General features: G+C 51.7%; 2 protein-coding genes across 3 annotated transcripts in view; one reads left to right on the forward strand and one right to left on the reverse strand.

The window, feature by feature from the left end:
- Stra8 (stimulated by retinoic acid 8) overlaps positions 1 to 2,200 on the forward strand; it is an 11,473-nt gene extending 9,273 nt beyond the window's left edge. For both annotated transcript variants that reach the window (XM_075953777.1, XM_075953778.1), the window contains exon 8: positions 2,126 to 2,200. In XM_075953777.1, coding sequence (XP_075809892.1) covers positions 2,126 to 2,200 — 75 coding nt within the window. The remainder of the gene's footprint in view (positions 1 to 2,125) is intronic.
- A 5,600-nt stretch (positions 2,201 to 7,800) lies between these two features.
- LOC142838290 (solute carrier family 23 member 1-like) overlaps positions 7,801 to 26,103 on the reverse strand; it is a 40,635-nt gene continuing 22,332 nt past the window's right edge. The window contains exons 4-12 of the mRNA XM_075953645.1: positions 20,966 to 21,125; positions 18,396 to 18,577; positions 17,434 to 17,551; positions 16,450 to 16,606; positions 15,229 to 15,482; positions 10,077 to 10,241; positions 9,736 to 9,844; positions 9,538 to 9,633; positions 7,801 to 8,177 (exon numbers count right to left, since the gene is read on the reverse strand). Coding sequence (XP_075809760.1) covers positions 7,921 to 8,177; positions 9,538 to 9,633; positions 9,736 to 9,844; positions 10,077 to 10,241; positions 15,229 to 15,482; positions 16,450 to 16,606; positions 17,434 to 17,551; positions 18,396 to 18,577; positions 20,966 to 21,125 — 1,498 coding nt within the window. The 3' untranslated portion in view covers positions 7,801 to 7,920. The remainder of the gene's footprint in view (positions 8,178 to 9,537; positions 9,634 to 9,735; positions 9,845 to 10,076; positions 10,242 to 15,228; positions 15,483 to 16,449; positions 16,607 to 17,433; positions 17,552 to 18,395; positions 18,578 to 20,965; positions 21,126 to 26,103) is intronic.

Genomic DNA, 26,103 nt, shown 5'->3' on the forward strand with positions numbered 1-26,103 from the left:
TTCCTACTCTGTGTCTGGCTGTGTGACTAGGTGCTGGCCCCTGGTGTCTTCCCCTGCTCCTTTTCTTGCTCCTCAATCTTCTCTTCCTAGATTTCTCCTCCTATTTATTCTCTCTGCCTGGCAGCTCTGCCTATCCTTTCTCCTGCCTAGCTATTGGCCATTCAGCTCTTTATTAGACCAATCAGACATTCTAGACAGGCACAGTAACACAACTTCACAGAGTTGAACACATGCGCCTTAAAAGAATGCAACACATCTTTGCATCATTAAACAAATATTCCACGACATAAACAAATGTAACACACAGCACAGATGTGCACAGGAGCCCTTTGAAGCGAGGCCGGCTCCCAAGGGCTGGCTCCCAGCAGTCACTGATAAGTCCTGTCTAAGCCTTTTTGGTCTCCTGTGACGATCTGCTTTTGAAGCCTGACTTCTCTCCTGAAAGCTGACATAATGCCTGATGGTGACAGAAGTCACGGGAGTCTTGGTCAGGGGCCATTCCTGAAACTCTCATGGGGTAGGGGGCGGGAGTTTGTGACCACACCACCAGGGGACAGGCCCTTTCAGATGCACAGTTGTTTTTCTTGACTAAACAAGCAGGATAGAACTGTCACGGTTCAAGCATTGTGGTGAGCGCACCATTTCCGTACACCGAGGGGTGCTTTGGCCCACTTCTTCCTGGCTCCCCGTTTCTCCCTGTTCACACCACTTTGAACCCCCACAGGTCAGTAGCTGTCCCTGCAGTCCACTCTCTGCTTCCCACCAGTCCTTGAGTGTTCCTCGTAGCCACGGCCCCGCTCTCTCTGTTGGATGTGGTTAAATTAGTACATTCGGCCAAGAGTTTACAAACAGACATGGCAAAGGCAAAGAACAGAGGTTAGGAGTCCACGCTAGGCAGGGTGCTTGAACTTTACCCCTCCCAGGAACCTTGGGGGTCCCATTGGCCATCCAGATTTCTGGCACCACCAGGTCCTTGTTCAGCGTTATGAGGATGGGACCTCAGACGCGGTGCTCTGAAAACGGCGGTGCAGTAAGTCTTGTGGATAGAATGGCAGGTGTGGAAAGGGAAGTTTAGTTCTCTCCCAAGTCGGACCTCCAGTGCTCTGCTGCCCCTGCCGCCTTTGTGGGAGGGTGTCAACGAAGCGCGAAGCTCCGTTGACATCCCGCGTCATTCTTTAAACAGACTTGAAACAGCAGAGATTCATGCTGTCGTTCTGGCGGCCAGAAGTCTGAAATGAAGCCTTAGCAGGGCTGGGTTGCTTCTGGAAGCTCTGGTGAAGAGGCCTCCTATGCCTTGCTCCAACTTCTGGTGGTTCTGACAGGGCTCGGATGCTCCAGAGCAGGGGTGGGGGTGGGGGTTTGCAGAGCCCAAACCCCACATCTGGGTATCACCTGACTAGGGCCTACTCTCTCTGTAAGGATCAACCCCGATCTGCAGGGCTACCAAACGGCAGGTGTCGCTTCCTGCTTGGCAGAGAGAAGGAAATCAAAAACCCCAAGATTAATTTTTAAGTGTTTATCTTTCATAATAGGTACCCTATCTACATGGTGTAAATTGAAAAGTTATCAAAAGATATTCAACTAAATCTTAATCTCTCTGCTACCATTGTCCTTGCCAACAATCCCATGCTTCTCCTCAGAGGCAGTTGCCTTGACCAGTTTCCTGAACGACCCGTTCCAAGGCGGTCCGTGGATAGCTACATGTTCTTTCGAACACAATGGTTATCCGGGACATGCAGGCTTGCCCTTAGCTCTTTTCCTCAGTCTGTACCACTGATAAAGGACCATCACGATGCTTTCTTTAAAGCCAGCCACGTGGTGCAGCACGGTGTAGGTCACCATATTCTGTCGACGGGTATTTAGATAAAGCTTTAAGATTTTCCCTCTCGTACGGGTGCCTGGAAATCCCAAGCATGGAGCAGAAGCCAATTCTTCTCCATCCTTCCTGGAAGTCAAGGATGCTGCCTTGAACTAGATGGGAATAACCCCCCCCCCGTACCCGGGCTGAAGCCGCGGGTGAAAGGTGGTAGATTGGAGTGTTGAGCACACCCAGGATGCTGAGACCTTCTCTCCGCCTGGAAACGGGTTGGTCCTAACTTCCAGCCTCTCCTTTGCTGAATTGCAGGAACCGGACCCTCTGGCCGATGATGACTTGATGTTGCTCAAGTGCCTGGAGACCTTTGATGATGAGGATCTGTAACGCAGAAGAGCTGTGAAGAGGAGGGCTGAGGGAGGGCGTGCTTTTCAAGTTTGATTGCTAGTAGCTAGGTGACGCCTCCTTGTCTTCCAAGCCTCTTCGGGAAAAGCTGTGTCCAGAAGCCTTTTTGATGTTCTTAGTTTCTGGTTATTATAAAATGTTACGAGAAGCATAACCTTGCGTTGGTCTCTGGGGCTTATTGACTATAAGGGGCTGGTCTGTTGCAGGACACACACACACTAGGGCCCTGCTCAGGGGTGGAGGGCGAGATACCGTGTGTAGCCAAAGCCCAGGCCATGAGCTTTTTTAGAAGGCTGTAGGCAGGATCTACCCCTGTTTGTGATGCAGTATCAAGTCCTCTCATCAGGTTCTGGGCTCGGGACGTTGCTGTGGTGGGTTCTCCAGGGTTCTGAAGCCCAGATGCTCATCTTGTGTGCTCTGGAAGGCTGGGAACAGTGCTCAGCTCGACCCTACACTTCAGGGCCAGAGAGCAGAACCCAGTACACCTGCTGCTCCTGCTTCAGGCCGCTGGCCGGGTGCTACAAAGACAGCTAGTGTTGTCAGTACTTTGGGGCGAGATTCTGGGAACAGTGGATACCCCTGGGCTTCCACACTGGAAGTGAGAGGGAATTCTGTGTCAGCTTGACCAGGCTTTGGTACCCTATATTTGGTCATATATCATTCTGGATGTTTCTGTGAATTTATTTTTTTATGCGACAGCCGTTTAAATCAGTAGACTTTGAGTATGACCAATCATGCTCCCTAATGCATTCATAACCAAGGACTGACCTCTTGAAAGGAAGGGGGACCTCCATGGCATCACTTCCTCCCTTGCTGCCCCCCACAGTGAATGCTGAATTTGTCCTCCGTGATCACATGAACCCACTGGTGAAAGTCAATCTCTCTCCCTGTCTGCACAGCCATGCACGTCCGTTGGTTCTATCTCTCTGGCGTGCTTGACTAATTGGGTATGCAGAGGGGAAGGGCTTGCCTGGCCCTTGACAGTTTGTAAGTTCCAGTGACCATAGCTCTCCCACTGGGCCTCCCAAGATCCCGACAGGCGCCCTCTGGGATGCCTCCAAGTCCCCGGATTTCCATCGAGCCTTTGAAGAACCCTCCTGGGGTGTACGAGGATTAGAGCTTTGCCCGATGCTTCATAGCTTATAAATGAACTAAAGGGGCAGATGGGGGTGGGGCAGCTTTCCAGAGATGGGCAGCCAGGGCCTTTGTGCTCACTGGTGGTCTGGTTCGTGTTGGAAATAAAAGAGGAGGCACTTAGCTACTACCCCCGTCACTCAGCAAGCCCAGAGTAGGCTGGCATGCAGAAAAGAAACCATGAATGTCCCCAGAGGAGCCTGATCATGGCCCTAAGCAACATGCACCTCTCTGGCCGGCCCCTCGCTCACTGTACCAGCCCCTGCCTTCATTCTCTGTAGTCAAAATTGTGACTTCCTGGAGCAGAACGTGCCAGAAGCACGGTAAACAGGGATGTTGGGTTATACCTTGTCTTTGGAGCCATGGGCTGGAATGATGTCCCCACTGTCACCAACCCCAGCTTCTCTCGGTACCCCCGCTCTCTCTCATGGACCCTGCCGGATGTTACAGAACTAGGACTGATTGACTGATGTCTTGTGTTGCTTCCTCCCTGGTGACCTCTTAGTAGGGTCACTGTGGGGTGGGGAAGTCTGGCATGAGGGGAGCGAGATTAAGCTAAGGATCAGTCCCATGGCTGTGGGCTGTGGGACCAGCTGGTCAGAACGCATTAGCCACCATTAGTTCATGCTGAGTGCTCCAGGCAAAACCTCTGATTCTCCAGACTCCATTCTACTCTACGGCTTTCAATTAAGCAGATGCATCCCACCATACTCTCAAAGGGCAGTCTCCTGCGGCTGACTGATGTAGGGTGTCAGCGCATCTATTACAGACCTTCACAGGATTCCGCTACGTGTTTGGTTGGATGGCTGTGTACCGTAGGCAGGCCAGGTGGATGGCTAAAGCCAACAGTCAGGGATATCCAGGAGGGTTTTCTGTTGTTTTTGTTATGATGGTTCTCACGGGAGTTTGGGCATCTGTTCCTACCTCTGTTGGTTGGGGCGGCAGCAATGGATTTGGCTGAATCTACCCTTGGGGTATCGGACACCCTCTTCTGGCCTTGGGTACTCACACACATGTGCGCGCGCATGCACACACACACATAAAAGGTTAAAAATCTTTATTTTAAAAATGTTTGAAATTGACAACTATAGGAGGCACAGAGGGGAGCAATTCAAACCCCAGCCTGGGGCACTGGGATAAACCAGGTTACTGTGAAGTTCAGCTACACAGAAGCTGTGGGGCAAGAAGGGTGGGCACTGGGTAGAATGTCACTAAATATCAAGACAGAATCCCTGGGAAGTGGGTCAGCGACCCGCACACTACAATACTGGGGAAGGAGGCTGGTGTGGGGCTGTCCGTGGAAAGGGACGTGAGTGGGAAAACTCAGCATGAGGGCTGAGGGGTCAGCACAAAGGAGTGGAGGCGCCAGGTACAACCAGAAGCAAATGCCCTCCCTTCCCAACCTGTCCCGGCTAATTTCAGGCCAACTTGACACTGGGCAAAGTCATCAACTGAGAAAATCCTTCTGTAAGATCAGGCCGTAGGCAAGCCTGCAAAGCATGTTCTTAATTAGAGGGTGGGCACTGTGGGTGCTGCCATCCCTGGGCAGGTGGTCCTGGGTGCTATAAGAAAGCAGGCTGAACAAGCCACAAAGAGCAAGCCAGTAAGCAGCACCTCTCTATGACCTCCGCATCAGCTCCTGCCTCCAGGTTCCTGCCCTGACTTCCTTCGGTGATTAACAGTGATACGGAAGTGAAAGCCAAATAAACCCTTTCTCCCCCTTTGGTCACGGTGTTTTATCACAGCAGCGATAACCTAAGACACCTTCCTTGACTAGCCCACGAGCGAGTTTCGTTTCTGTCCATTCATAGGCTTCAGCACAGCTGGGCAAAGGCTACATCCGATACAAGTGCATTAGCTAACAAGATGGCAAAAATAAAAAATCACTAATTCCTTAAAAAAGTTGACAGATTTTTTTTAAAATATTTATTTATTTATTATGTATACAATATTCTGTCTGTGGTGCAGACCAGAGGAGGGCACCAGACCTCATTACAGATGGTTGTGAGCCACCATGTGGTTTCTGGGAATTGAACTCAGGACCTTTGTAAGAGCAGGCAATGCTCTTAACCTCTGAGCCATCTCTCCAGCCCCAGTTGACAGATTTTTGTAGGCTGACTACAAGCATAAAAGAAAGGGGGAAGGCAGCTATGCTCACCCGTGGTGGTGCACACTTTAATCCTGGAACTCGGGAGGCAGAGGCAGGTGGGTTTTGGTGAGTTCCAGCCTGGTCTACAAATGAGAGGAGAGGTAGAACAGCAATGCAAACACAGGAATTCTAACCTTTGAAGATAGAAAAAGGGGCCAGGAGCCAAGCAACACAGGCCCCCTCTAGAAGCTGGAAACCGTGAGGCAGGAAGCATTCCCCCCTGCAACTGCCTGAGGAGCCTAGCCTTGTCTGGCTAGCCCAGGCTGGAGAAGCAGCTCTGGGCAGCTGTGTAGAGCTTCCTGAGGGCACTCAGCACTTATAAAAGCCTGTGTAGAGGCCCCGCCATATGTGCTGAGCATAGTGAGGAAGGCAGCTTCCACTTCACAGTGGAATGTTGCATACCCGCGTGGCCTGCAGCTTCAGCTTCCCTGAGAGAGGAGGACAGCAAGCAAGCAGCAGTGGAGATGGGAGGGAGGAGAAATGGCAGGATTGCAGGGAAGGCACGACCAGGTACTTCCAGCCTTTGATATTGTCATCTATGGAGTTCGATGGAGAAAGGTAAAACCAAGTTGTTTGTCTGTTGGCTTGTTTGTTTTTTAAATCACACAAACAATAAACAAAATGTTTTAAGTAAGTTTAGAGTTTTGCATAGGGTCTCACGCAGAGCTGTCCCAGGCGACACGTGGCATGTACGGGAGGTCGGGCCTCTGTGTGTCTAGTCCTGCTTAGGACCCGGGACCCCTTCCATGTGCTGGAGCCTTTCCCCGTTTCCTTCCCGCCCTTTGAAAATCAACAAAGAAATCTCATCTTCCATTTTATTTCTTTTAAAAACTTACTATTCTTCATTTTATGTGTTTTGTGCTTGTGTGTGTGTGTGGTAGTGGGATATTTTGGTACCTGGTGACGGTGAGAACTACCTGAGGAAGGCAGCTCTCTCCTTCTGCCTGGTAAGACCCGAGACTGGGAGTCATTGCTCAGCAGGTGTCTACTTTCCAGCCTCTGGCTTGTCCTTGTCTTCTATGTTCTCTGAGCTAAGCTTTTCTCACTATGGTGAAAATGCGCTGGCCCATCTTGGCTTTGGATGATCACACGCCATCCCTCGCGTCAATCACTTCGAAGCTGGAAATTCATTGTGTTGCTTTTGTTGTTGAAACAGGGTCTCACTATGTAGACCAGGCTGGCCTCGAACTCACTGAAATCCTTCTGCCTCTACCTCCCGAGAGCTGAAAGCTGAAATTAAAGGTGTGCACCACTAAACCCACTCTGGAAATTTCCATTTTTAGTGGTAATCTCCTCCCGGTCCACCCTGCCCCACAGCAGACTTCTGGACCCAGATGTTCCCCACCCCCACCGCCGACCTCTGCCCTTCTTCTTCTTGAAAGTAGGTTTGGTCAAACAGAGAGAGTTTCTGGTGGGAGCTCCGATGGATCCAATGGATCCTTTCTCTCCCTGTCAAAATGTGAAGCCCTGAGCCTGAGCCCCCTGGGAAACGGTGGAAGGTTCTGAAGGCAGCCACGATGAAATGCAGTTGCCCCGAAGCCTGAAGTCCTGCTCTGGCAGACACCGTCTATGGGCTCAGTGGAGTTTGATTCCTCCATGCTAGGGCTTTGTCACCTTGAAAGGGTTCTAGGGTTCAACACTCCATGGGAGGAGCGGAGAGTGGGCACCTGGGGTGAAGCAGCGTGAGGCAGCCATGGGTCTAGCCTCAGCTCTAGCCAGATGTCTGAGGCCAGGCCCTGTGTCCTGAAGCTGGACAGGTACTGAGAGGGATCTAGGGGTAAGGGAATGTTCCTTACTGCTTTTCTGCTTCAGTGAGAACTAGAAGGCCACAAGGTCCTTGGCTCCGGGGAGAGGGGGACAAAACCATCATATCAGCCCCCCCGCCTCCCGTGTTGAGGTTTGAACCTGGGTCTGTGCACACACCACACAAGTACTCAATCACGGGGCTACATTCCCAGCATGCAGTTTACTTTTATTTTGAGACAGGATCATGCTAGTGCTAAGTTGGTCCTCTAGCCTTAAAGTCACTCCAGCCCAGACAAGCTTCCCCGGCAGCCTCCTAAGTGGCCAGATTCCAGGGTGCCTGGCCCCCTTGCCTTTCAGCAAACAGCCTGCCCCTGTTCGACCCCATGCTCTTGCTCCCAATCCGCCAGAATACTGCAGAGCAAAGCGGACTAGCACTGTGCAGATCCCAGACTCATCGTCCACACCGGAGCTCAAACACAGCAGAAGGACGCCCTGAGGCCAGCCTCACAGGATCGAGCTCTTCATCAACGCTGCTTGGCCCCCACAGTGTGCGGTGTGGGAGGTGCTGAGAAAGACCCTTGGGCACCCATTTGATGACAGAGGTCCGTGCATTCTGCTGGCAGATGGGTGGCCAGAGTCTGGTTATGAGGAGATGAGGGTCAGGACCTTCTCTTCACATCTTGGTCTCTGTAACACTCCACAGGTGCTTTCCAGAGGAAGTCTGGGGACACAGAGTGAGCTGGCTCACTCCCGCCTCATCCCCATGTTGGTCTAGCTTGGGCCAGAACGGGAGGGCCTGGGTCCATGAAGACGTGCAGAACTTGGTGCCAATTCCCCAGGGAAAGCCATAGATCTTGGCAGCCTTCAGGGTCTCCTCAGAATCCTCCTGGATTTGACTCCATGCCAAGAGGCCTCTCTCCTCCAGGGTGCCTGAAAAGTCAAGGAAGCCCCTGAGTTTACTTCCACTCCCCGTCCAAGCCTTGGCCAGAACCACAGATCCCCTCTGCTCGTTAGACAATCTCAGAGCTGCTACTCACGTGGTACCCAGCCTCAGCCTCAACCACGGAACCTCAGGGCTCCCCTTGGCACACAGAAGCAGCCTGTCCGTGTGTGTTTGCAGCCCGGAGGCGCACTTATGTTTGGTGGGGAGTATAATTTGGAAAACAGAATGCATGAAGCAGGTGACGTCACAGAAGTTCGTAGGAGAGGCTGGGGAGGGCACAGAAGAGAAGGGTGGGTGTGGCTGTCTCCCCAGAAGCCACAGTGATAGGATCTCTATGCCCCTCACTGTCGGGCTCCCCGCTGCCTGCACCCCTGGTGAGCTCAGCCCAAGCCCCACCCCACTATATCCCTTCGCTTGTCTGTTTCCCTTCCCATCTCCTCTGTTAGCCTGTGTGTTTGTGGAAGGCAGAGGCGTAGCTCACTTCTCTGTATTCTCAGTGAGTGGCACCTGCTACATGTGTAATGGATAGTTAGAAACAGGAAGGAAGGAAGGAAGGAAGGAAGGAAGGAAGGAAGGAAGGAAGGAAGGAAGGAAGGAAGGAAGGGATATATGTGTGGTTTCCCCCAGCAATAATTATATTCTAGGTTTAAGAGAGCCAAGGGCATCTCTTTTTCCTTTCGTGTCTGGTGCATCCTCCATTTTAGGGCCCTGCTATGGCTGACCTGTATCCCTTGCGAAGTCATACATGGATAACCTAATCCTGGGGCTGTTAGTACCCTTCAGTGATGTTTAAAGAGGAGAAAAGTTACAAGGAGTCTGTTGTTAGAGGCTCCAGTCTGCCTGGGCTTGCATGGAGCTCACTGTATAGCCGAGGATGCCCGGAACTCCCGATTCCCCTGCCTCCACCCCGCCCCCCACCACCCTGCACGGGGATTACAGGTGTGTATCTCAGTTTACACACAGGTGTAAACGGAAGCTGGGACTGTATGTCTACACAAACCTCTACCAGCTAAGCTACACCCCAGCCAGTCCTGTCTTCTTTACACAAAAGAGATTGTGACACACAGGGAGATTGCAGAAACACGACAGTCTCAAGCAAAGACAACTTGAGGACGCCCTCTTCAAGCCAGAAGAAAGGTCCTGTGAGGAACCAGCCTGCCTTGGAGTCCCGGTCTGGGGACTGGAGGAAGAATTGCAGCTTTGCTCGCCATATTCTGTGATGTGTTTTGGCAGCCGCTCAAGCTGACTCGTGTAAGTCATGCCTTACTCTGACTGACAGGATGTCTCCAGCGGCCCCATCGCTGCCCAGACGCCCACAAGCCCAGCTTCAGGTGGCTGCGGCCTTACCAGGGATGGTGTTGTCCAACACAAAGCCCAGGAATCCGCCAACAAACATGCCTGTGGTCAGGAGCACCTGGATGACCTGGTCCAGCTGGAGAACCCCTGGAATGAGACAAAAGTGACCGTTTGTGGGACCAAGGGCCGCCCTGCTTCCCACCCACAGCAGCGGCAGTACAGGGCGGGGGGGGGGGGGACAGGACTCACCCGTCTGCAGCTTCTCAGGGTTCTCGCTCACCCAGTTGGGGATGACGAGCCCACAGTAGATGGAGAAGCCAAACACGAAGAGGTTCCTGGATGAATTCATGTCCACATACTATGGGAAAAAGGGTCCTCAAGTCAGCAGGGCCACAGAAGCCTTACGCATGCGCACTGTGGCTGGTTGAGAGGTCAGATGCAGCTGGCTGCTTCTTTCTTGTCTTTGAGGTTCGCTATGACCACAGGCACCACCCTCCCCCTCCTCCCCTCTCCTCCCCCTCTTCCACACAGCTCCATTCCCGGGGTTCCTCTCAGGAGGTGTGGCACTCTTGCTCACTGAGGTCCCTCACCTGTAAGTTGGAGATCCCCACAGCACTGATGACCCCGAACATGACGATGAACATGCCTCCGATCACCGGGGTAGGGATGGTGGCAAATGCCGCCCCAATCTTCCCAAACATGCCCATCAGAAGCAGCACGCAGCCTGCGGCGACGATCACTATCCTGCTCCCGACCTGCGCGCCCAGAGAGAAGGGATAGGAGCACCAGGCCAGGTAGACGCCCTGGAAACCTGTTCCTCCCTGGTCCTTCACACTGCTGTTGTGAGTCTGCTGCAGGGGCCCCGCATATGCCCAAACTGCCCAATCCCCGTGCTCGCACGCTGAGCTGAGGAGAAGTGAAGGAGGCACTCGGGTCCTGGCTTCAGCCCTCATCTCCCCACCCTGCTGGACTCTCTCACACCCGTTGGGCACATCACTGACCTTTCTGAAGGTCAGCCTCCACATCTACCACATGAGAATAGGGTACCACACAATTCAGTATGACAAGGCCTGTGGATATTTGGAACGGTACGCGTTGCGCACACGGAATGCTCAGTAAGAGGAAACTGCAGGGGTCAGAGACAGTAGGGTTCTTCTGCGTGGTGCACAGCTCCGTGTTGCTCATGCTTTTATGAGGAAGGAATGTCTCTATCTCCCTGCCACATCCCATGCTCCTCCAAAGACGTGAACCTCATTAAAACTTCCACACCTACTCCTTGCCCACAACACTGTAAAGATACCCAGCGCCAGAGACACTGGCCACAAAAGGCGCGCAGGGTGGGGGGGGGCACACACACACACAGAGGATGCCTTGTACACACCTCTGGTTCTGTAGAAGAGAAAACTAAAGAGAGGAGCCCAAGGCCCTATGGGTCTCCTACGACCAGCGGCCATCAGGTTTCAGCCACAGCACCGCACACTCACAGCTGTGTGCGTGTCTGATTTACGCCACGTCCATCTACAGCCCCACGTCACCCGGTGCTCTGTAAATGGAGCATCTGTCTCTCAGCAGGAGGGACAAGTGACAAACAGGGAATCTCACGAAAGGAACGGAACCATCCTGCAGCAGTCCAGGGTCCAGGGTGTGTCCGGAAAAGGCACAGGGCAGTGGGCACTGAGGGTGACTCTGTGGTGGCTGCCTGGTCTGCCCAATGGGGACAGTTAAACTAATTTACAAGAAAGGAAGGGAAGAGAGAGTGCCAGTCACCCAAAGATTCGGTGGGAGAATATTCTAGAGAGAAAGCGGCATCTGTGAACTCTCTGGGAAAAGCCTGGATCGCTGGAAAGCACAAGGGAAATCAGTGTGCCAGGGCTGCTGTGCCCAGGGGAGTGGGGGGAACCAGAGCAAGGGGTGTGCTCCATCCTCCAGGGCCCTGGGGGCAGGGGAGGGGCAGAAACAAAGCCATATAATGCGGTAGGATTCTCCCCGAAGGAAATACTTCTGACACCTGCTGCCATGTGTGGGTGAGCCTTGTGATTGAAATGAAAATGGTTCCCTATTGGTGGTGCTGTCTGCAGAGGTTATGGAACATTTAGGAGCTGGAGTATTGCTGGGTACAGGGTGGGCTTTGAGGGTTTACAGCCTTGCTGTCCTTCCTAAGCCTGTTTGCTTTCTGTCTTTTCCCCCTTCTTCCCCCCCCCCCACCCCTGTGAGTGGTTAAAATGTGATTAGCCAGTTTCTTGCCCCTGCCTCCATGTGATGCCTCTCTGGTCATGAGGGCTCTATCCCTCTGGAACCGGAGGTTAAAATAAACCTTCCTTAAGTTGCTTTTAGTCATAGCATCTTATCACAGCAGTGGGAAAGAAGCTGATATAAGCCTTGAGGACACTGTGCCGGGAGACTCAGGCCAGTCATGAAAAGTCAGATAATATGTCTCCATTCACACGAGGTCTCCGGGGTCCGCAAATCCACGGAGACAGGAAGCAGAAAAGATTGCCGGGGCTGGGGAAAGGAGGAGCTGGGGGAGGGGAATGGGGAGGAAGAAGAGCAGGAAAGGGGAAAAGAGAAGAGAAGCAAGGAGGAGAAGATGAGAAATGGACTGGATGAGGAGTTGGGGCCCTTCAGGATGGGAGGAAGAAGGACAGTGCCAAGGGTTGCTAGCAAGGTCAGTGTGCCTGATGCCACAGCACTGCGGTCACTCTGATCCCAGCATTCAGGAGGCTGAGGCGGGAGGTGTAGACATTGGAGGCTAGCCTGGGCTTTATAGTGAAACCCACTGTCAAAACATTGGAGGGGAGTTATGTCAAAGCATACTATATATGGTGTATAATAAACTAATTAAAATACAAATTGAAAAACCTACCATTGTAACCAAATGGTTATAATGGTAAGTTTCGTATTATGCATCTTTTATTACAATAAAAATAAAGACGGGAGGAAGCTTCACTCTCTTCCCTGGGGGTTTTAAAGTGAGGGGGTGATATGGTGTGATATAACGGCTCCCTCCGGGAGAGGCATCTCACTGGGATTACTCAGCAGATTTCCTCACCAAGCAAGTGTTAATACGATGGACTCGGATTTCCCCTTTGCCTACATGGAGGTTCATTTACCATCCAAACCTTATCTCATGCAGCACCTGCTGTTTCCACCCAGAATCTTAAAGGAGGACCCCCCCCCCCCCAGTGCAGTGGTCCTCAACCTTCCTAACACTGCAACTCTTTAAGACAGTTCTCCTGGTTGTGGTGATCCTCAACCATAAAATTATTTTTGTTGCTATTCTATAACAGTAATTTTGCTACTGCTATGAATCATAGCATAGAAATCTGTATTTTTTGATGCTTTTAGTGAACCCTGTGAAAAGATCATTTGACCTCCTAGAGGGGTTAGGAACCACTGCCCTAGTTCATTTCCAGAGAGGGCTGGTTATTGCCATGGAATCTGCTTTGGACACACACAGGCACAGAGGCACACGCAAAGCCCCCCTCCCTTTCCCTCTCTGTCTGATTTTTTAAAGGGTACCACCATGCAGCCCCATTTGTGTGAGACGGAAGAGGCTGAACTTCTGGTGTGTAATCGCGTGAATCTACTAAACTCAGCTTCCAAACAGTTAAGACGGTGAGCTTCTGTTTTGTGCTTTCCCCACAGACAGAAAGATATTTTAGTGCCAACTGAAGTCCACTAATACAGCAACCAATGAACAGATTATGAGCTTGCTTGTTCTTCCTTCTTCACTCTCTAGACTAGTCCTCAGAGATGCTCTGTTTAACACCTGAGCGGTTGACCTGCGTGACTGCAGGTACCACAGGTGGGTCTTCAGGTCCAGCCTGTGGTGCTAATGGTCTCATGGGGCGGGGAGGGGGGTTCATCCCCAAGCACACCACCATGGGAGCTCCTCGTGAGACCTGGGTCTCCCCCTTTGGCCTGAGAGCTGCCAGGTAGGCAGGTAGCTGTGGCATCCAAAAGAAGTGACAGGAGTTCTGTGGCCTTCAGCCTGCCCTCCCATCACACACACACACACACACACACACACACACACACACACACACACACGGGAAAGAACCCATTGTTGCAATGCCTGAAAAGGCCACAGGGTGGAGTGTGAGCCCATAAAAACCAAGTGGTCTTGCACCGATCTCTCAGGGCTAATCTAACCAGCTTGAGTCATGGCTAGCCCTGGGCCTGCGGGTCTCCACTCCCTGCTTTTTCCATCTCCTCTAAAAGGCCCTGCTTTAGACACTAGCAATTTGTTTTGTTTATGTAATGTCATTTTCTGTTCTCCATGGGACTTATTTCCTTTAATGGGAAGGACATTGTTGCTGGACTTACACAGTCCGCCGCTACATTTCCAGAGCACACACAGCCTTGACCGAAGGCCCTGGAAGCCTTGGGAGAGCATCAAAGACTCCAGAGTGTCCAGAGAGCCAGGTGCTGCTATGGAGGTGACTCTGGCTGGGATTTGGTTGAGGATTTCAGCTCCACCAGTGGCAGAGTTCACTCGGGGGTTGGGAGTGGACGGTACAGTGGTCTCCAGGCTGCACACTGGAGCTATTGTGGGAGTCATGGACACTGCAAGTTGGGATGCTGTGGGGGAGAGGACCGTATGTTCCCCGAGCTCACAAAAATCGCACTGGAAACCCCTGCAAAGACACACTGGACTACCGGGGCAGCACGATGCTGTTGTTTCAATACCATTTAGAAACGCCATCCTGGGCTCCCTAGTAGGAAGCAGGTAGGTAGAGACTAGTCAAAAGTGAATGGAGTAGAGATGAGCAAGATCCTAGGAAGGGAGAATGTGAGACCCTATCGTGCAGGGGACAGTCTGTGGCACCAGGAAGGGAGCAAAGGGGACAGGCGCAGAACCCGGTAGAGAACCCAGCAGGAAGTTCAAGGACAGCAAGATGTTAAAGATGACGTGAGCTGCAGATGGGTTCACTAAGTCAGGGAGCGCAGAAAAATGGAGCATGTGTGTGTTTCAGAGGTCTCTGGGTGTAGGGGCCCTGGGACCCTGAGTCGGGTCTGGCTAGGGGCAGCTGGATATTCGGGGCTGGGCTAAAGGCAATGAGTGTCCAGCACAACCAAAGAAGGCCAAGTGTTGACACTGAGATCATGCCTCCTGCAGAGATGGCCACACCCTGGCCCCTAGGCCATGAGTGTGCAGCCTTGCCGTGCTCCCCAATGTGCTTTGCAGAGGAGCCTGAGTTGGGGGCAGTGAGCTAGGGAGGGTCTCCTGGAGCCTGAGTTGGGGGTGGTGAGCTAGGGAGGGTCTCCTGGAGCCTGAGTTGGGGGCAGTGAGCTAGGGAGGGTCTCCTGGAGCCTGAGTTGGGGGCGGTGAGCTAGGGAGGGTCTCCTGGAGCCTGAGTTGGGGGCGGTGAGCTAGGGAGGGTCTCCTGGAGCCTGAGTTGGGGGTGGTGAACTAGGGAAGGTCTTCTGGATCACACTGAGGGTCGAGCATAACTTTGTGAGTCTTCCTAAGCAGACAACCTTTCACATCTGTGATGAGAAGATGGAAGAAGGAGCCACGGCCTCCAGGCAGGGCAGCCTGTAAAAGGGCCTCCTGAGAGGAGTATTTCCCTGTCCACACCTCTACTTTAGCCGCATACAGTCCCCATCTCGTTTCTGGACTGCCAGGTGAGCAGGATGGTATTTGTCTAAAGCCAGTCTTTGTGAGTTCTCACAACCACAACAGGAAGTTAATGTGCAGGGACCCGGGGCCACCCCAGGAGCCTCCATCAGCAGCCTTACCCTGGTGATGCCCAGTGCCCCGACGTTCTCGCTGTAGGAGGTGGTACCATTGCCGGTGCCCCAGGCCCCTGCCAGCAGGCAGCCAAGGCCTTCAATGCCGATGCCCCGGTTGATGGCGTGCTTCGGAGGGGGTGGGGCGCCAACCAGCCGAGCACAGGCATGATAATCCCCCACCGACTCCACCATGGAGGCGATCACTCCAGCAATGATTCCAAAGACTCCAGCCAGGCTGATGGTGGGGAGGCCCCACTGTCCTGTAGAGGTAAGCCAAGGGGGCTGTCCGGCCAGAGGAAGCCGCTAGACCGACCCCAAGTCATTTCTTTGCCAGAAGGCTCTCTGGAAGGCTTTCAGACTAGGAAAGCTCTCAGCTGCCAGAGGCTTCGGCAACTCCTGCTGCCCTTCCACCCGGTGGGTGGAGCAGATGTCTAGACTGGGAGGTCACCATGCACAGACAGGCAGAAATGGTGCCTCCTTCAAAGACAGCCTTGGAGCTGTTGGAAGCTAAGTCTCTACTAGAGAGACCGCTATATCCACAACCCATGAACCAGACAGGCCAGCCTTCAGCCCTGGCTACCTTCGCACACTCCAAGATAAGACCTGAGTGGTCTAAATGAAGCTCTGATCTCCCCCAAAATATTCTAACTCAGTCCTAGGCCTCCTTTTTTTGAGATCCACTGAACCTATCAGGAGACCAAAGATCTGCCTGAAAGTCAGGCTTCTGGCTCAGCTTCCCTTACATACCATAAGGCCAAGGGCTTCTGGGTAACATGGAGGAGGGTGAGGGGCTTAGGCTCTTGGAATAAGAGAATCTAACCTACGGTTCCCAGGGGCTATTCAAAACAGCCTGGGTTTAGTGTCTGAATTCCCAGCTTCTTGGGAGACAGAGACAAGGCTTGCCTGCCCTTCTGAGTGAATTCAAGGTCAGCCGGAGTGACTTAGCAGTATTCTGCCTTCAAAAGAAAAAGTGAAAAGAGGGCTGGGGCTATATGTCTGCGATACAGCAATTGTGGAATCCCCATTAACACACGTGCATGCCTTAGAACAATCTAGAATCTCCCTCTTCACCCTTTTCTCTTAGAGGTCAGATATGGTCTCCCTGGAGCCCATGCCCCTCTGGCAATCCCTCCCCCAGACTTCTTAAACCCTCCATCCAGTACACTGAACCCCATGGACAGTCCCAGGAAACATGGGTCCCAAACAACAACACCCATTTCTCCTCACCTGGATAAGGGAAGCGGAACCAAGGGGCCTGGCTCAGCACGCTGCCTTTGGTGTCTGTACGGGCCATGTACCCATACGCCATGGGGGACTTGGGGAGGGTGTTGGTGACAGTGAGCACGAAACAGAAGAGCCATGAGATGCAGAGGGCCAGCAGCACCTGCCGGAGAGAGCTTCTCTTCACACTCTGCCCGCCCCACCCCTTCCTCCGTGTGTGGGGGTGGGGTGAGGGTACTCTGAGACCCGGGGTGTGCAGGGGACTGACCCTGCTACTGACAACAGGAATCTGCTGTGTCTGTGGATAAATTAGCACATGAAGGGAACAGACTGACAAGAGAGGCAGAAAATTCACTACAGAAAGAGACCTCGGGCAGCGTGGGGACGGAAATGTTCACGTTGGGCGGAGCCTATGGCCAAAGGGTGACAATCAGGCTCTCCCGCTGTGTGCTTATCTTCATCTATGCCATGGGATTAGACCCGCTCCTCGAACAGCCCAAATCATGGTGAGATCCCAGAACACTTAGAGGATGGGGAGACTGTTGGCTGAAGAGGAACGGGGCAATAGGAGGCGGTTGCTTCTAGGAGTCAGAGAGAAATTTGTGTGAAAGTACCTTTCTAGAAATCTCTGGAAAAGGAGATACCCACGAATCATTAGAGGTGAAGCCGTCATCCCCAGGGCTTAGCTATGCAAGCAGCCGGTGTGTGTGTGTGTGTGTGTGTGTGTGTGTGTGTGTGTGTGTCTGTGTGTCTGTGTGTGTGTATGTGTAAAGCTGTCTGTCCCATGCAGGTGCTCAGAGTAGGAACCTGAGACGGTATGCCAGCAACCGCCAGGGGGCGCCACCCGCACCCACACGCCTCAGCCTTCTTGGAAGAGGCCTCCAGAGGTGCGTGAGCACTGGTTTTGGAGCTAACCAGGCAGGCATAGGGAGGTTGCCCTACACGCTCCAAGTGAACCAATAGTGAAAGAGGGCGAGGGGCGGTTCTTACAGGGAAGACCTGAAACAGGTTAAATTTGGAGACGTGACACTTCCCTCTTCCATAAACGGGCACAGGCACCACGACGTTCTTGAGATACTGAGAAAAGAGCACGATGAGGAAGATGGTCCTGAAATAGAAACAAACGGTCACCTACTTTGGTGGGCTGGATCCTTCCTGGTGGGGGCAGGGTATCCCTTCCAGGCTCTAGGAATGGTCAGGAAGCTGAGCTGGTGGCTTGGCTGGGTCCCTGTAGGAAGCACAGGCCTCCTGCCATCCGTGAAGAGGGGTCGATCCCCACTGGGAGATGCTGCTGGCTGAAGGGATATAGCGGGCCAGGAGACCGTCACTTCTGGGAGTCAGAGAGATGAGTGGCTGGCAGCAGGATCAAGCCAGTCATCAGAGCCACTGAGGCCCGAGTCAGAGATATCTCCCAGAAGCTCTGCACCTCACACCTCTCTCAGATCACACAGGGCACAGTGAATGAGATGCTACCCCTAAGCTCCAGTCTAAACGCTGGAGGCTTCATTTCCCCTCTCCTTGAGCCTCCTTGGCTGTCATCACCTCCCCATAAACACCCCAGCCCCCCCCCACAGCACCCTCTGACTCATGGGGTCCCCCAGTATTGCAGGGATCTCAGTCTTTCCTCACAGACTAGAAACACCCTTGTGAGCTGGGCCATTCTTTGTACCCATCTGAGCTCGATGAAATCCTAGCTGGCAAGAGACCAGTGGAGTCAAGTCTTCATCAACACTACATGTTCTTAGACACTACGGTGATAAATCGGTTTCTATGAGAATCAGTAAGATTAAAATATCTAACAGTCATAATAAATCCTAAGTATCAACTGTGACCTTCTTAAGATATGATAATGCCATAGGAGTTTGCCAATTTCCTGGACTCTCAAAGTGTTTAGTGGGTAACTTTCTACCAAACAGGACCGAGACGGCTTACCTTTCTCAGAGAATACTTACAAGGCAGATATCCCCCAGTGGATCCCGGCGTCGTTGCCGGCAGATTCAAAGAGAGGCAGGGCCACCAGAGAAATGGTGGGGGCGATGGTCAAGGGGCCGATGTAGCGCATAAGAAATCCAATGAGACCCGAGAAACCCACCAGCATCTGCACACAGGAAGCCACCATGATAGCACCCTGCAACTGAAGGAGAGGTGTGGGCCTCAGTGGGGACTGGGCCATCACACAGGGCTGGCTGCAGCAGCCCATTGGCCAACCTAACCACACCTGGGGAGTGCAGAGGCCCAACTGGACCTCAAAGGAATGCAGGGGAAGGGAGCACTGAGCTCGCATTTTCATTAACTGTGGCTTTGAGGAGGCAGGTTTCACAACTGCTTGTGGATTGTAGTCGCTGTGGGGAGGGAGGCCCCGCCACAAGGTCAGCACCTTGCTTCTCTGCCATCTTTCTGTGGCAAGTGGCTGGAAACCCTCCCCACAAACGGCCAGGTAGAATATTTTAGGCTCTGTGGCCGCAAGGGAGGCCCTGCAGTGTTTCCAGGCAAGACGAGAACAAGAAGCAAGCCGTGTTCCATCGGAACTTCATTCCCAGGCAATGAAAATGGGATTTCATGGAAGTTGGATGTGTCAGGGTATCTTATTCTTCTTCCTATGTTTCTAAAATTTAGCACTTAAAATGCAGAGACCATTCTTAGCGTGTGTGCTGCTGAGCAATTAATGAACAGGCCGGATTTGGTTCTGTGCCGTCTGGTCTATCGGATTCAACGAGTCTGTCTCTCCCCCTTTGCCTTAGTGGTGCTGATGGTATCTTTTCTCTTTAAAAATATTATATTTTATTTTGAGATAGGAGCTCACGTGGTCCAGGCTAACCTTGAATCCACTATGAATTTGAATTTGTGATTCTCCCCCCACCTCCAGAGTGCTGCCATTACATCTGATCTATGGGCTGCAGAGGATCACACCCAGGGTTCTGTGCACACTAAAGTGAACACTCTGCCAACCTGGATGCCTCTCAATCCCCTATATGTATTCTTAGAGCATTACTGTCAATTCTTCAATGTGAACATAGTGCTGTTGTGTTTTACGGGCAAAGATATCATACAGGCTCGTGTGTTTGAACACCTGATACCATGGTTCTCTGTTTTTTTTCTTTCCATTTCTTTAGGAACACAATCTGACCTGGTGGTGGTGGCATAAGCCTTTAATCCCAGCACTTGGGAGGTAGAGGCAGGAGGATCTATGAGTTTGAGGCCAGGCTAGCCTATAGAGTTCCAGGACAGCCAGGGCTACACTGAGAAACCCTGTCTTGAACACCAGCCCCCAAGGGAAAGAAAAGAAAAGAGAAGAAACAGAATTGTTCCCTTTTGACCGTTCCTTCGATCTCAGTGTGCCAGCCTCCCTGCAGCTGCTCTCACTGGCTGGACCTGTCAACCTGTTGACCATCTCTGGCTTCTGCCACTGAGGCAGATGTTCAGCAGACAAGGGGGAGCCATTCCATCCCAAGACTGAATTAAACAACCAAGCACTGATCAGTTGAGGCCAAGAGCACTCAAAAGCACTCTCTTGGCTGTTCAGCACTCTGGAAGACCTTGGCATTATTAGCACAAAGAGCTAATAATGAATAGAGCTGGCCTTGTGGCTCACCGTGCTGATTCTTCGGGGCAATCTTAGGGAAAGGGAAGTGACAGGCCACCTTAGCCCTGTGTTGTATAGTAACAGTTGTAGGCCCTATCTGTGAATGGCCAAGAAGGACGATGCTTAGATTATGAGTGTCATGTATGGTTTCTGCCTCTCATTACTTTTTTCAAACAACCCTTTGGAAATAGAAAAGTCATTCTTAGTCCTTGGCACCAGAAGAATAGGCCACAGAGGATGGAGAGGTGGCTCAATGGTTAGGGGCACTTGCCGCTCTTGCAGAAGACTCAGATTTGGTTCCTAGCATCTACATCGTGGCTCACAACCGCCTTTAACTCCAGTTCCAGGGGATCCGAGGCCCTCTTCTGGCCTATGAGGTCACTGCAAGAATGTGGTATGCAAACATACATGCAGGCAAACACACACACATACACACACACACACACACACATGCACACAAACACATTTATAAAATCAGGCCATAGATAGGATTTGGTTTAAGACTCATAGTTTGCTGACTCCTGCATTAGGGATCCCTGTATGTCACAAAAACCAAAGCAAATGCAATGCATTAAAGAAAATATGAATGTCACTTGAATGCTGCCTCCTTGGAGCACAAATACTGTTCTCAAGAAGACTTCTGTTCTGTCCCCGTGTTCCCCACGCAGACGGCTTCCAATCCTCGGCTGCCCATCAGCCCGTTTTGTTTTCATTTTCTTACTGGAGTGTTTCTCTCTCTCCCTCTCACCACGTACACACACACACACACACACACACACACACACACACACACACCCCACTGGACTGGCAGCTTCCTGAGGACAGGACCCTTGTCTGACTTGTCTGTGTTGGTGGATTAAATAAAACATCTTCCTCACAGAGAGCTGGCTAAAGACCAGCGAGCACGGGGATCCACTCAGCGGCCCACTCTCCCACTACCTCTCGGATCCTCTTCTGCCACTCTTCAGTGAATTCAGGGGAGCTGGTGTTGACCTGGCTGGCATTGAGCGTCCACTCCGGGCATTTCCAGGCAGGAAGAGAGAGCATGGCCAAAGAAGGTGCCACAAAAGAAAAGGTCCCTCCTTGGAGAATGGGCAGCCTGAAGGAGGGAAAGAATGTGGTTACCGCCAGGATCCTCCCGCACTGGCCTTTGCCACGCCCCAAAGGGCCTTTTGAGCCCAGTTCCTAGTTCAATAGCAGCACAGGGCCCCTGCTCCTTCAGTCGCACGGAACTCTATGACTAATCCATGGAGCCTGTGCGAGTTCGGACAAGAGGCAGCAGTGGGGAGGGGAGGAGACATGCAGACCCTGCCAGGAGGAAAGGATGAGGCTCTGAACACTGTTGAAGCCAGCACGGGACCTGGAGAACACAGCAGCTACCGCTCTCCACCCCAGGCCCAGAGCATCCTCCACTGACCCCACCCCCACAGTTCCCAGCATGCTATTCTCCATCTCAAGTCCCCAACAAATTATTTCCACACTGGTGGGAGCTATGCAGCCCCAAAACTAGGTTGCTGGATTCCTTTGGGCTCCTGTGAACCCCAGGCAACCTCAGGCCTCTGCCTCAGGCTCCTTATCACAACAGGCTTGAGGGCCGTTCTCAGATGTGCCACCTCGGGATCCTCTGACATCCGTGACAACGAACTCAGTCCACACGGAAGCCCATGCGGTAAGCGGCCTCCAACAACTGATTCACCAGCAGGCCAGGCTCACCTATGCTTCGTCATCACTGGACATTGGAATCTGGGGACACAGAGGACTCCCCAAATTTGAATGCAGCTGTCACTGTAACCTATTGAATCTGTGCAGTTTTGTGGGGGTGCATTTAGGTTTGGGGGGTGTACAGGTATATGTCTGTGGATGTTGAGGCCAGAGGACTGTCCTGAGTGTGGTTCCTTAGGCACCATCTACCTGTCTCTGTCTCCTCAGCTCTGGAACTACAAGTGCCCAACGTCACAGTTTTTTTTTTTTAATTATTGTTTATGTGGGTTCTGGAACTCAAACTTGGTTTCCGCATCCCTGCAAAGCAAACAGATCCACTATTGCTCGTCACCTTTGGGCAGGGCCAACATGCAGCTAAAGTTTAGACTCAAAAAATCTCGCCAGAAAGCCCCAAAGTAAAAAAGATGGCCTAGTGCAGAGAGGGTTGAAACACATGAATGGCGTGTTAATGTTTGTGTGTGAATGTCGCTGTGCAACTGTCTTCATTTTAGAGTCCTAAAGCCGAGCATCAGGACAGAAAGGGGCCAGCACGGCACACACTGTTGTATGGAGGGCAAGAGTACAGCGTATGACACATGATAGAGAACTCACAGTCGGCTACTCAGCCGCAATCCCGCACCTCAGTCATCAAATGCTCACTGAGGACTTGCCATGCGGCAGGCATAAGAGTCAGAGCCGTGATGGAGAGGCAACACCCACTTGTACAGTCATCCGCCCTTATCCGTGGTCTTGTTTTCCACGTGGTTCCAGTCACATGTGGGCCAATGTACTCTGAGAACATTTCTATTTGTCTCGTCTTTCAAAAGAAATTATCACGATACTATCATGATAATTATTATCATACTTATCTCAATTCTATTTTATTACTGGACATCATGCCAATCACCTACGGTGCCTATTCATAAGTCAGCTCCCTCACTGGCACGTTTGGAGAGAACAGTGCATTGCAGAGGTCAGTATAAAGTGCAGTTCCAAATGTCCACTGGGGTTTTGTCGCTTGTCCCTACAGACCAAGAGGAGCCGGCTCTACTCTTTGCTGTCCTTTCTCTGTGTACATGCCGCCCTGACCCCACAGAGTGACGATTCATAAGAACTCGCCCCCTCTGGTCCCTATAAATACTCTAATTGCGCTTACAAACAATCTGTATGGGAGTGGGTCCCTCCTGGGTCCTGGCCGTGTCATTATCACCGGGACCCAGGGGAGCTGGAGTCCCTCAAATGCTGAAACTGCCACCGCCAAAGACCTGCAGCATGTTAAAAAGATCGCTTTGGTTTCTTCTCATTTTGTAGGTGTGTGATAAAGCTCTCACAAACAGCCACTAGGCATCCCAGGAGGCCACTGAAGACGGGCATTCGGTCGTGTCATTTCATGGCCATTTTTACTGTTACATCATTGCGGAATTCCGATATTGCCAAAATCCAGTTCTGACGATTCTTGCTTAAGAATCCACACTCAGGACAGTTCTCTGGCCTCTACATCCACAGACATGTACCTGCACATCCCCCAAACCTAAGTGCACCCCCACAAAAGTGCCCAGATTCAATAGGTTACAGTGACAGCTGCATTCAAGTTTGGGGAGTCCTCTGTGCCCCCAAATTCCAATGTCCAGTGATGACGAAGCGTAGGTAAGCCTGGCCTGCTGGTGAAGAACAGCAAAAGGAGGCAGCATTCGAGTGACATACATATTTTCTTCAATGCATTGTATCTGCCTTTGTTTTCAATTTTTACCTTTTATTTGTTTGTGTGTGCGTATGCATGTGTGGTGACCAGAGAGCAACAGCAGAAGTCAACTCTCGCCTATCACGTGGGTCCTAGGGATTGAACTCGGGTCATCAGGCTTAGTGGGCAAGTGCCTTTACCCACTGAGCCATTTTGATGGCCCTCATCTTCATTTTAAAAAGTGTTTTCTGGGCTGGAAAGACAACTCAGGGGTTATAGGCACCTGCTGCTCTCCAGAGGGCCTAATTTAGTCCCTGCACCCGTGTAGGATGGCTCACGCTGCCTACCGTGTCTGCGTACTCTGAGGGACAGTGTTGCGGATGTGGATTGACTTCTGAAGAGCTTCTGTCTGTGTGAGGGTGTTGGATCCTCTGGAACTGGAGTTACAGACTGTTGTGAGCTGCCATGTGGGTGCTGGGAATTGAACCCAGGTCCTTGGAAAAACAGTCAGTGCCCTAAACCGCTGAGCCATCTCTCCAGCCCCAAAACTAAATATTTTAAAGAACGGATGATATTTAAAAGCCTATTTTCTTCCTCACCTGAATTTGAATAAAAACTTGTCTCTGTGAAAGATAATGGGGACATTCTGGGCCTCAGCCTTCACCCCTCGAAGGGCTAGTTACCCTGTCCCACAGCTAAAGTAACGTATGTTCTAGTCTTTGCATGGCGGGGAAGAAACCCTCTCCCTGGGTTAATCAAAGTGCAAATAGATTAAATCTCCTCTGTCAGTTTCTGCCCTCTAGCTCCTGTGGAATACAGGAAGCTGAGGTGGCAGGTTTGTAAGCATCCTGCCATGCTCAACATGGTACCCACCACACCAGAGACAAGAGAACAAGTGTGCTTTCACTCTCGATGACTCTTCCTCACTCCAACCTCAAACTCATGTAGCTAAGGATGACCTTGAACTTCCAACCCCCCCCCCCCCGTCTCCACTCTCGATGACTCTTCCTCACTCCAACCTCAAACTCATGTAGCTAAGGATGACCTTGAACTTCCGACCCCCCCCCCCCCGTCTCCACTCTCGATGACTCTTCCTCACTCCAACCTCAAACTCATATAGCTGAGGATGACCTTGAACTACCGACACACACCCCCCCCCACCCCCCGTCGTCGTCTCCACTTCTTAAGTGTTAGTGTTCCAGGAATGTATGTAGGGATTGAACCTAGGACTCCCAGGATGCTATGCAAGCACTTTACCAGCCCAGCTACACTCCCACCCCCTGCCATTTCTAAGTGCCATAGCCTGTTTCCTAAGCAAAGTCAATCACGTCTTTCTCTTGCTACAACATCCCTTAAAGTATCACAGTGTTATGCTTACTACACAGCCTGTAATTGCTTCTGTTGTATAACTATAAAAGCTTCATGAAACCGTTTCCAAATTAGAGTGTTACTCTGCAACGGATGATTGACCATTTGTTTCAAAAATAAATTCTCTCATTCCCTTTGAGCTCTCTGCTGACAAGTGTTTAATCGCTCAGTCTGTGGCATTTTGCTGTGGCAACCAGAGCAACCGGTGACACTTAGCAAACAAGGTTCAGTGGAAAACAAACAAGTCACTTCATCTCTTTGTACCTAAGCTTGCCCTTCTGTCCAATAGGACTAAGCGCTTACACTCGCTTCAAGTGGCGTGGAGGAAATCAGGTGTTTGCAGACTGTGTAGCTCAAGCTCATGCATCATCATGGCTGCTAGTTTCACACGGAAGAGGAACAAACCAGACAGACCAGGTCTTGGGTGGGCTCGGGGCCTGGCCCTGGTGTTCAGGCTGTATCCCCACCTCACCTACAGTGACTCATAGAGACCTGGAGTTTTCTTCTCCTTCACAGTGCTCCTAGGGGTTTCTCCTTGTTTCCATTCCAGAGAGAGGAAGTATGAGGAAGTGAGACACAAGCAAGTATTGGTGACGACAAGGATGGGCAGAGCCTGGGAAGAGACAGGGCGAGCTGGGATGATGAAGGAGATAGGTTGCTCGTGAGATAACCTGGAGAGCGAGCAAACATGCAAATATGTCTCTTCCACACATTGTTGGGACACCCAAAGAATGGAGAAAAATACAAACACTTTATGCAGTACCCTAAGACGAAAACCGAAGTTCAGGTGTGACTCCATCATTGATAAGGATGGTCCCTGGTTATCTGACATGTGCTGTATCCTGCAAACCAGAACTTCACAGGTGACCTCACTTATGATCTATCGTAAGTCCAAGATGACACACATCTATGAGAAACAAGCAAGAGGCCACTGTCTTCCCCACTCCCTTTCTGCCTCCCTCCCTCCTCCCTCCCTCCCTCCCTGCCCCCTCTGCCAGCCTCTCTTGATTTCCTATCACTAATATGTCTATCGTGTACAGTTCTGTTAGAACCTCCGGAACCCTAAGAGGTCCCGACCTTTCCACACATCTGTAGGAGGATCCAGGAAGTCATATAAGGCTCCATATGATGCTGACACAGAAGCCCAGGGCCCACCCAGTCTATGTTCCTCAGGACCGAGAGTCTCAGCTCATGAGACAGAAGGGGAATGGGTCCTGCTGAGACTTTTGGAATTCTGAGCCACTTGGTCACTTAATAAGAGAAGATAAGAGTCCTGGAAGCTGTCCATGATGAAGAAAGGGAGACCCGGGGCCATCAAGATGGCGCA

This window comes from Microtus pennsylvanicus, chromosome 19 (assembly GCF_037038515.1).
Source record: "Microtus pennsylvanicus isolate mMicPen1 chromosome 19, mMicPen1.hap1, whole genome shotgun sequence".
Classification (NCBI taxonomy): Eukaryota; Metazoa; Chordata; class Mammalia; order Rodentia; family Cricetidae; genus Microtus; species Microtus pennsylvanicus.